This window comes from Nycticebus coucang, chromosome 8 (genome assembly GCF_027406575.1).
Source record: "Nycticebus coucang isolate mNycCou1 chromosome 8, mNycCou1.pri, whole genome shotgun sequence".
Taxonomy (NCBI): Eukaryota; Metazoa; Chordata; class Mammalia; order Primates; family Lorisidae; genus Nycticebus; species Nycticebus coucang.
This window is the reverse complement of record NC_069787.1, coordinates 36,978,228-36,988,420: the sequence shown is the minus strand read 5'-3', so window position 1 is coordinate 36,988,420 and position 10,193 is coordinate 36,978,228. Positions and strand designations below refer to the sequence as shown.

Here is a 10,193-nt window from a genome sequence, read left to right as displayed (position 1 = left end):
GAGTCCACCCTTCTGCTCATTTCCTAACTTAAGGCCTGACGAGTTCTTCAGTTCCCTGTCCACCAAGGGGCCTGGCTATGGCTCCCTTTTCTTGGGCTATGTACTTTCAACCAGTTTTGAGCAGCCCCATTTCAGATTGGCCTTTTTATGTTTGATATAAAGAATAGTTGTTGGCCAATTTCATCTTTTCATCGCTGTTCTCTAGGCCTGAATCCAAGCAGTTTGTCAGATGCTCATTAACTCCCCCTTTGGCTCTTTCTAGTGTGTCTCCTAAGCTCATTGTGCCAAGAACTAACGCTTTCTTTTACACGATTCTCTTTCTCTGCTCCATCAGGGAGACAAATTACTTTCCAAAAGGGATCGCCAGGGATGGTTTAATGAGAATTTCTTTGGGGCTAGGCATGGAACGCAATGTAGTTAACATTCGGTGGACTTAATTGGACTTTTCTTTTCTGCCTCTTTTTAAAAAAATCTGAAGCTATCCTGTTAATCTCTCATTTGTAATCAATTGTGTTGACTAAACAAAAGTCTAGGTCGTCTTTTCTTCCTGTCCCAGACAATCCTTTGTTGCCTCTAAATGCCTCATTCTTGAGTGATCCTGGTCGCGTAGATGGGCCCGATTGTTGACAGTTCATTATTGCGCTTTTGTCCCTCTAATCTTTCTTGCTGTGTTTTGCATGTGCATGCCTTAATGAGCTCCGTTGGCAATTAACATGTTTCTAGGAGCAAACTGGTTGCTCAGACGTTTGAGAGGGAAGTGCAGGGAAAAGGGCAACGCAGCTGCCTTGAGGTTGTTTATTTCCCAGCGTTTTCTCAAGACTCCTGTCCTCTCTTTGGCAGCCCCCCCCCCGCCTATCACCCTCTCCCCTACCCCAGCCCATTCACCACCAGCACACCTGGATGCCTTATTGCTCTATAACTCTTGAGCTGGGCTCAGGCAGTCCCTATCCTCCTGTGAGCCAAACAGCAAAACGGGGACCATATAGACCCACTTCTGCAGCCAAGGCAAAAACGAACACTGTGCCCCCCAAAACGTGTCTGGATGCTGGCAACTTTTCTGTGCCGCTCTTTGCAGAGAGGAACCTCTAACCCGCCTAAGGCAATAGGACTGTACAATCTGTTATGTACAAGGCTGTGGCTTTGGAAGAAGGTTTTTTTTTTTTTTTTTTTTTTGAGTCTTGCTGGCAAGATTGCTGAAGTGTGAGCAGTCATGGACAGAACAAACATCTTGTAGGGGAAAAGATAATTGGAGTCTTTTTTGTGTCTGTGACAGAATTCCCCTCCCCCGCAATTTGATTTTTTAAAAATATTTTAAAGGGTGGCCTCTTCAATTTAATCAAGGTTAGAATATTAATATGCAGCTGATGACTACCTTGTTTAAGTCATTTATTAATATTGTAAACTACGAGCCATGCAAACAGTTTAATATTAGGAGGGGGAAAATATCAGAAAACAGAGCCTTTCACCCATCAATTCCGATGCATGGTGAATTACTAAGGATCCCAGCTAAGATGGTTATTGAAAGGGCTTAGTGTTGGCTTCAGAACATGTGCTGGCTGTGAAAGGTGTTCAGTAATTTAGGCAGAAGTTTCCGTTTCTTCTCCCACTGTTTTTCAGGTGAAGGAATCCTTTCCTCTGTCCCATACCTGAAGGAAGCAGCCTTCTGAAACCTGGGAGTGACTTCTAACCTGTGCAAAGTAGGGTTACGCCTTGCAGATACAAAACATAGTTTATCTACAATTACCATCAGATATGACCTCTTGCCTTTGCAGATGACAGTGATTGACAGAAGCTGGCATAAAGGTTAAATAACAATCAAGTTATGAGGGAACAACCCTAAGAAGGTTGAAGTGTGCAAAAAACTCTGCTCAGGTATGCCTTTTGAGCCACGGTTCCTGTCCCTCTTCTCCACTCCAAAGATGAGCAGTCCCAGAGAAATGACCCCTACTGTACTCATGAGTTTTATTTTATTTGCTGGCCAGTTTGCAAGCCCTCTTCAGAACTGTCCACCCAGAAAACAATTTCTCCAGTTTTATGAGGCAGGTGACCTTTTAAATCTCTGTCCTGTGAAAACAGACTTACTTGAAGAAAGTTCTCTCACTTGATGGTTAGAAAATTATTTCCCTGGGTGGATGGGCGTCCCTTCTTTTATTTACTTTTTCTTCTTCAAGCGAATTTGACCATAATTTCCACATACAGGCATATATTTACCCCTACTTCTTTAAGTGGACGATTTTACACTAGATTTCACAGGTGTCTGCCCCTTGCCTGAAGTTCTGGAGCTACTGAAGGAGAATGAAGGCTTACCCTGACCATTGTCTGGCTTCCAAGAACCGCATCTGCAAAGGATCTTCTCTATAGGAAGGAAAGGATTTTTGGTTGAGATGAAAGTCATAGGGCACTCCAGATCTCCCTCAGACATGGTGGGGGGCGCTAGCGAAGACACTGATAAAACACAGTATGAGAACAAGGGAAGGAGCTAAGTCCTCAAACCGGCCTGCAATCTCCTTGGGGATAGATATCTGGGAAAAGCAAGGCGATATTTTTATATCCTTAGCCGCCAAGTCCTCCTCGCCCATCCTGGGGTTTCCTGGGGTTTGTGGCATCCACCAAGATTTCGGAGTTAAATCTGCATATTCCTCTGGGTCCCAATCTCCCCTCAGCGAACTGCAGCCAGAAAGAGCTAACATTTAAATTCCCCCTCGCTTCCTCTTCCCCCCTCCCCTGGCTGCGTCTTCCTAGACTTGGGGGGAGGAGAGGAGGAATACAAAAAAACGAGGACGCTCTCCTTTCAGGAAATGGAATTCTAATGTACGCGTTCCTATTTCTGAATCGGAGGTACTAAAAATACCCCCGCGACAGCCTGAGGAAGCTGTCGCCGTCCTCTGTGCAAACAAAATCGACAATTCTCCTTCCCTGCGCAATGGGTCTGCAAATTGGGCGGGGGCGGGGCCCGAACCAAAGGCAGTGACCCTGACAGAGCTTGCGTGCTGTTCTCGGGCATCGTTCCCTTAGCCTCTCTCCCGGGTTTCTTCACCAAGGAGGACGGAAGGCAGCATTAGTCTCCTAGAAGCCAGGAGTTCGAATCCCTGATCCTCCTAGCCTGGCGCGTGGTTTAGTTTGTCTCTGCCTCTATTTCTTCCTCCATAAAGTGGGAATAAACATCCGCAGCTTGCTGGTTGCTGTTAATTTAACATTCGACAGAATGTGTGTCAAGTGCCTGGCATATAGCAAGCGCTCGGGAAATGACAGCATTGTCACTGGTGGAAGCCACTGAGCGCCTACTGTATACCAGGCGTTGAGCTAACCCGAAGCCAAGTCACTTTCAGAGTTACGTGATAGGCTGTCCTTTGCCTTAGCCATCTTTCCTTCCGAACAGCCAGCAAGCACCTGCAGTGTAAATTCGCTTAGGGTCAGCGCCCAGCGCCCCCGCCCCCTCAGTGGGGAGGTGGAGGGGAAGCACACTGCCGAACCCCGCGCCGCATTTCCTCCTGGCGCTGGGGAACATTGTTCCAGAAGACGTGGGCTGAATCGCGGCGCGGATATTAAAAGTGTGTGTGGGGGGTGGGGGTGGGGAGACCCGGCGCGACGCGCCAGTAATCCGAGCTCTTGATTATCCAGATTCGGATCAAACGGGGCGGCGGCGGCCGGCCCCCTCCTGGGAATGATTAGATGATTAATGTAATGCTGTTTGAAGGGTCTCTGTTTTCTCTCTTAATTTGGGTCATTACTTAGAAAGCAAGCGTGAGATCATTTCAGTAGCGTGCTCGGCGGCGGAGATAGCTATTCAGGAAATGGACTAACTGAGCGGTAATCAGGACCCAGGAGGCGACGGCGGCCGCGGCGAGCTCCGGGAGACCCGGCGCGCCCTCCCGCGGCAGGGCTCGCGGTACCGGGAGGCCAGACCGAGAGCGCAGGGCACGGAGTCCCGAAGCTCTAGTTGGGCTGCAGACAGTCAGCCTCCAGCTCTCGCCGCCAAGGGAGATTAGGAGCGGTAGTTACCCTGCTTAGGAGGCCCAGAGAAGGGGACGTGCCCAGAAGCGCCCAGGCAGGGTAGTGCCCGGCTGCTTACCCTCGCGTGACTGCTCTGCTCCAGGACGCGCTCAAATGCTGCTCTCCTGCACCCACTTTTAACCCTTTTCTTTGAATTTGCTTACCCAAATAAGGCAACACCCAGAATCCCAAGCGTCTGAACAGTCACCAAATAAAAACTTGGCCCCTGGTGGAGGCGGATATAGGCCTTTTAGCCCTCGCTCCCAGGGGCCTTAACGCCAAGCGCTGCAGGAACACTGGTTTGGCCTCCTCCTGGCTCCAGCGCCCTTAATGAAGTGCATATTTGGGAAGGAAAATGCTATAAATGCCTATTTCCTTCTCAGATCCTTCTCGTTCTTTGGGGTTGCTGAGCTGACCTTGCGGCGAGGGGAGAGGGGGGAAAAAACGCGCACAAATGATTCTGTTTATTGAGTCATATATGTATATATTCTGTGTTGGCTTGTACAGGAGGATTTACATGGCAGTATAAAGATGAATGGGGACGCCGCGCTCTTCTGGGGCGCTCACGGTGACAGGCTGGGGTTCAAACTGGCTGCCTGAGGAGAAGCCGAGGCCTGAAATTAAATACGTTTCGGCGCACTGGATTTAAATAAGTTTCCTGAATATACAAAGGTGGGAGCCACGCGTTTGCTGCCAGTCATCGAGGAAACGTTTAGCTTTCCAAAAATATGCTGGTTTCGATAAATAGATTTTAGCCTCTCTGCTATAGTTTTTTTTCTTTTAATTTTAGAAATAAGTTTATACGTGTGATCTGTTTGGGGGTGGTACGGGGAGGGAAGGAGGGCAAGGCAGTAGCTCTCAGCTCTGCACTGTCCTCGTCAGGTCCTTTGCGGAGGGGACAGCGGGGCCCACGCTGTCGTGGAGTTTGCGCACATGTTTCTTTAAGTCAAAGTTTCTGCAAAACCCTTTGCCGCAAGTGGCGCACGTGAAAGGCTTCTTGTCGTTGTGGGTGTGCATGTGGAAGGTCAGGTTGTAGACCTGGTGAAATGCCTTGTTGCAAATGGTGCATTTATACTGCTTCTCGCCGCTGTGGGTCAGCTTGTGGTTCTTGTAGTTCCCTACAAGAGACCAAAAAGGGGGAAAGTAGGGGCATGCGGTGGAATTGGGGGTGGGGTGGGGTGGCCTCCCAGGTGCCCGCTCAAAAAAAAAAAAAAAAAAAAAGGGGACGCTTGGCTAGTCGGGCGCGACCTCTTCCAGTAAAGAAGTTGTCAAACTTCGTATGCGTCAAGCCAGGGCTCTCTCGACAGGCCCTAGAACTGAGTCTCCCCGCGGGCGCTGCCCCTCTCGCCTGCCCTGTGGGGCACCGAGAGGCGGGTGCGGCGTCCTTCCCGCCGCGCTCCGTGAGCCCGGAAACTTTTGCTCTGTCCCAGAGACTCCCCGGGTCTTTCTCCCAGCTGACGCCTCACTGGAGAAATTCGCATGAACCCAGGCTTTGTTCCTTATTTTTTCCCTTATGTTTTTTGAAGTTTTTCTCTCTTGCCCCCATCTACCACCTGGAGATCCAAAAGTGCCTTGGAAAATCCTAGCTGGATGTCGGGCCTGGCCGCACTGGGGACCATACCCGCTCCCCGTCACCAAGTCTTAAATTGTTCCTAGGAGGTGCATTTTGTCTCGAAAAAAATTTTTTTTTCATTTGAAAGGGGAGTCTTGGCTACAAAGGGAACCCTTTTCTACAGGGCAATACCCTCTTTTTTCCTGCTTCCTTTTCCTCTGCCCCCTTCTTTCCTTCTTATCACCCCTATTAGGAGTTTCTTGGTGCACCCGGTCTGCACATGGGCTAGGTCTACTAACCCCGCCGGGAGAGCGTCACCTAAACCCGCACAACCCGATTCCAGAGAAGGGCTGCGCCCGCGTCTTCAGCTTTCTTGCTACGGGTCTCCGGATTCCTTTTGCCTTCCCACCAACCACGACCCGCCGAGTCCCTAGGTGAGGTGAGGAGAGGGCCTCGTCCAGAACATTACCTTTTTGGTGAAAGCCTTTGCCGCAAAATTCGCAGACGAAGGGCTTGTAGCCTGCGTGGATGCGGATATGGGTGTTGAGCGTGGAGCTGCGATTAAAGGCTTTGCCGCACTGGTTGCATTTATGCGGCTTTTCCTGCGGAGAGGGGAGCGCGCACAGTAAGGCCGAGCCCCTGGCACGGAAAAGCCACCTCAGGAACACCTCAAAGGGACACTCTACCCCAAGCCCAGAGAGTAAAGGGGGATCCTTGGCCATCCTCTCCCCAGTGCCATAGCTAAGACTTGGGGACGCGAGTGGGAGGGGGGTTCGCACCGGCAGGGCCCGACCCAGGGCCACGTACCTGGGTGTGGATAATTTTGTGTCTGCAAAGGGTGCTGGCCTGGCGGAAACCCTTGCCACAGACTTTGCACACGAACGGTCTGGCTCCGGTGTGGACCGGCATGTGGCGAGTGAGGTTATAGTGAGCATTAAACACCTATGGAAAGACACGACAGGGCCTTGTGCTGCGTCCGTCTGAGGGCCTACCATCAGCCCCTGTGGGTTACAGCCTACTCCCTCCAACCAACACCCGCCTTCAGAGCCCCTTCCAGTTTGTAAACTGCTCCCCAAACTGCTGCTTACACCAATACTGTGCGGCCGATGACGAGGACATCCCCACTTTACAGAATAGGAAACTGAGTCCCAACTTGGCTCCCAATTTGAGCAGGCAGCTACTGGGGAGCTCTTCAGCTTAAGAAAGGAGCGTTGCAGGCTGCCCCGTGGAAGCAGGCGCTGCTGGTTGCCCCTCCCAACCCCACCTCCGGGCTCTGGGCCTCTCACCTTGCCGCACACCTCACAGGTGAAGTTTTTGGGCTTGCCATCCGCGGAGCCCCCTGGCAGCTTGCTGTGGCCCTTGACGCCGCCGCGCTCCGCGGTCAGGGCCGAGTTCTCCTTTAGCACCTGCTCCAGCGGCGCGGGCAAGCGCTCCTTGTGGGGATAGGGAGCAGGATGGGGGAACTTGTCCGCAGTCAGGCCAGCCAGCTTGGCATTCTCCAGCAGAAAGAGCTTCGGGTGCGCAGCCAGGGTGGCGGGGGCCTGCGCATTGAGGAGGCCGGACGGGAAGAGGTGGCCGCCGAGGAGCTCAGACGGCGGGTACGCGGTCGAGTCCAGGTAGTTGAAGTAGTAGAGCGAGCCGCTGGCCGGCAGCCCCACGGCCTGGTTGATGACTTGTGGCTTGATGACCCTGCCTGTCGGCAGCGCAGTCGGCGCCAGGCCCAGCTCGGCCTTGCAGCACACGCCACAGTTGGTTTTACACAAGCCGCTGGCGCTACACACCGGGCCCCCCCCGCCGCCGCCGCCTCCTCCTCCTCCGCCGCCCGCCCGGAGGCTGCTTTTCCAGAGCTCCGAGTAACTGAGCAGTGTCTTTGACGGCACCTCGTAGCCTAAGGGCTGGAGGGGGATCATACAGGGCAGCGGCGAGCAGAGGTTGAGCAGTTTCTTGCTCTGGCTGCCGTCCGCCTCTAGCGCTCCAGGCCGGGGCTCAAAGGGCGCACGGGGCTCCGACGTCTTGGCCATGATGCGCTCGATGGAGAAGGCCAGCGTCTTGGAAGTGGCCGGCGACGCTCCAGCGCGCGGGCAGGCCGGGGGCACCATGGTCTCCAGGGAAGCTGAGCTTGCCATGACGCGTGGAGCCGAGCCGAGCCGGGCTGGGCCAGGGCTCAGCCTCTCTCCTCTAAGTCTGCATTCCGGAAAAAGCAAGGGGGAAAACTGCAGTTTAATAAGCACCTAGTCGGGCCCGGGTCACCCATTTACATTCAAATGAACAGGGGCAGACAAAGTGCACCCAAGGGTACCAAATTACCGCCCATTAACCCTGAGCGTATAGGAACCCACCAGCCCCTGCCCTGGGACTTTGAAAGAGGGAAGTAGGGGGAGGGTTTACAAAGGAAAGGAGGGTGGGTGGGAAAAAAGAACAGAGCCTCAAATTAACCCCCCTGAACCCTTCCCTGGACCGGGGCCTCCGCCACGCGTGCTGGAAAGTGGACAGTGAAGGGGCAAAGTTAAAGAGGAATGGGAGAGCCACCTCGCATTTACCTCTTTCCCCCACCACCAAGGAGAAGCGTTCCGAGCCATGCAGCGTGTCTCTTCTGTCACATTTTGATGGCAAACATCTTCCCCTCCGCGTGAGATCACTGTCTTTTACATTCAGCTGACATCACATGAAGTCACTTGAAGTGGAATGACATGGGCGGCGGCGCGGTTCCCGTAGCGGCCCCTGTGTTCCCCCGCTCCTGCCGGCCGCCGTCACCACCGCCCCTCAAACTTTAAAAGGAGGCAACTGGCGCCCGCGCTCCCCTTGGGAAAGTGCGAGCGGTTTGCGAATCGGGAAAGAGGGAAGAGTCGGGAGGGGGAGGGGGAGGAATCGTGATGGTTTTGCCGGTGGAAGGAAAGGGGGGGGAGCCCGAACCCAAACCTAGGCAGAGTTCCGTGCGTGATTCACAACTTTGGAGGCCTGCAGGTTTGGGGGACGCGGGAAGGGCGGGGGGGTCCCGGACGCGCCGCCCCATAGGGCCCCTGAGTGTCAGTCTAGTAGCCGAAGTATCCCTTAGCCCTCCGCAGCCGAGCTGGGCATCGTGCTAATAAACTGCCATTTACCCACGGAGCCGGCGCCAGCCCCGAACACGCGCAAATGATAATTACCTCATTAGGATGTGGCGCATGGACGCGGGCGCCGCGTTTGGAGGGGGGAACTTGTTAATGGGGAAATATTAATTTATGCAAAAGCAACGAGCTCGCTTTGGCTGGCGTCGGAGGTCGGGAGAGAGCTCCCGCCGCCTAAGGACGACCCTGAAGCGTCACCGGGAGCAAGGCCGCCCGCGAGAAGCCTGGGGGCCTCTGCGCCGGGAGGGTGCACCTCCAGTTTTCTGGCTGGCTCTGCGTCTGAAACCGGGGGAGACTGCACCGATAGCCGGAAGACTATTTGAGATCCTAATCGATCAGAATTGCTGATTTATGATCCGGTTTCTAAGGCAGAGCCAGGCTCTGCTGCTGGTTGAAGGCTGCGTGCGGGGAGGACTGGGAGCGCAGCTCCGCCGGCTGATGGGTACTTACTGTTTGTATAATTGAGAAGGTCCAATCTCCACCTGTTTAAGGAGCAGATTGAAACAGCAGAACCTCCCCTGGATCCTATTAAAACGTTTTTCCTCCTAAGGCCATTCAGTGGAACCAATTTTCCGAAGTGATTCATAGAGCTGAATTCTGCCAAGGCAGCTCTTTCACTTTTAGCCACTAAAGCACTGCGTGGAACCGGGTTTTGTGTTTTTCTAAAATAAAGAGAAGGATTATCAGAGAGGAGAGGGAGGGGGCCTGATGAGGGGCGGGCAGAGACTTAGTGTGGCCAGAGGTACAAGCAGAGGGAAGAAAAGGCCCTTTTCTAGACAGGCCCCAAGTAAGTTCGGAGGAATTCAGCGTTTTGTGCCTGGCGCACAAAAGCAGCGCGCTCCGCGCTTGGTTTGGAGGGGCTGAATTCATCTGTTTGCAGACCATTCCACCTGCGTATCACAACAAACTGCTCAAAGACGCTCCAGCACTTTCAACAGGCCGGGTGCTCTTGGCGACAACAAAAGTGGTGGAGGCTGAGGGTTCTTGGGGGTGGGAGGTGGCTAGCAAGAGAGCCAGCGAGAGAATTAGGTTTTGGAAAGAGGGAGGAGGGGGCGCAGAGGTTTTTGAAAACTTTTGCCTGTTTTGTTCGAGGGACAATTATATCTTGCCAGCCGGCTTTTGCAAGACCAGGAGCTTTGTAGTGGCAACCACAGTTTAAGAGGATTACAGTGGGTATAATATGAGCAAACAGGGTTGAGGGTTTGGTAGTGAATTCCATCTCCAAAGACATACGATCATGTGGAGCCCAAGAAAGTGCTGTTAGAGGCAAACCCTCTTCTTCATTTGAGAGCAAGTGTTGAAAGGGCCGTGTGTACCATCCCAGGCCCCTCAGCACTGCAGAACTTCTCCAGAAAACTGTCAAGAGACTGTAGAAGACTGCTCTAGTTTTAACTTCAAGCAAATAACTCCCTTTTCCCTTCAGAACTTCTCTTTCTTTCTCTCCACCCATCCAGTTTCAGCTCTCTTAACATACAATTTTAGACAAGATGTGAACATAGCAGGTAAGGAAAAAGACAGACATATCTGGAAAGCAAAAAGAG

At 52.9% G+C, this 10,193-nt stretch overlaps 1 protein-coding gene across 1 annotated transcript; it reads right to left on the bottom strand.

Moving 5' to 3' along the window:
• Positions 1 to 4,446: 4,446 nt before the first annotated feature.
• FEZF2 (FEZ family zinc finger 2) lies at positions 4,447 to 8,357 on the bottom strand. The gene is made up of 5 exons (XM_053599754.1): positions 8,086 to 8,357; positions 6,832 to 7,729; positions 6,353 to 6,487; positions 6,015 to 6,147; positions 4,447 to 5,111 (listed from the first exon to the last, which is right to left on the bottom strand). The coding sequence occupies exons 2-5, from the start codon at positions 7,669 to 7,671 to the stop codon at positions 4,852 to 4,854; spliced, it is 1,368 nt and encodes a 455-aa protein (XP_053455729.1). The 5' UTR covers positions 7,672 to 7,729; positions 8,086 to 8,357; the 3' UTR covers positions 4,447 to 4,851.
• Between the last annotated feature and the right edge of the window lie 1,836 nt (positions 8,358 to 10,193).

Excerpts from the sequence above, each read along its gene's own strand:
- FEZF2 (XM_053599754.1), bottom strand. The coding sequence starts at position 7,671 with ATGGCAAGCTCAGCTTCCCTGGAGACCATGGTGCCCCCGGCCTGCCCG. Across the intron at positions 6,488-6,831 it reads CCTGTGAGGTGTGCGGCAAG|GTGTTTAATGCTCACTATAA; the intron begins GTGAGAGGCCCA and ends GTCTTTCCATAG. Across the intron at positions 5,112-6,014 it reads CAAAGGCTTTCACCAAAAAG|GGAACTACAAGAACCACAAG; the intron begins GTAATGTTCTGG and ends GGTCTCTTGTAG.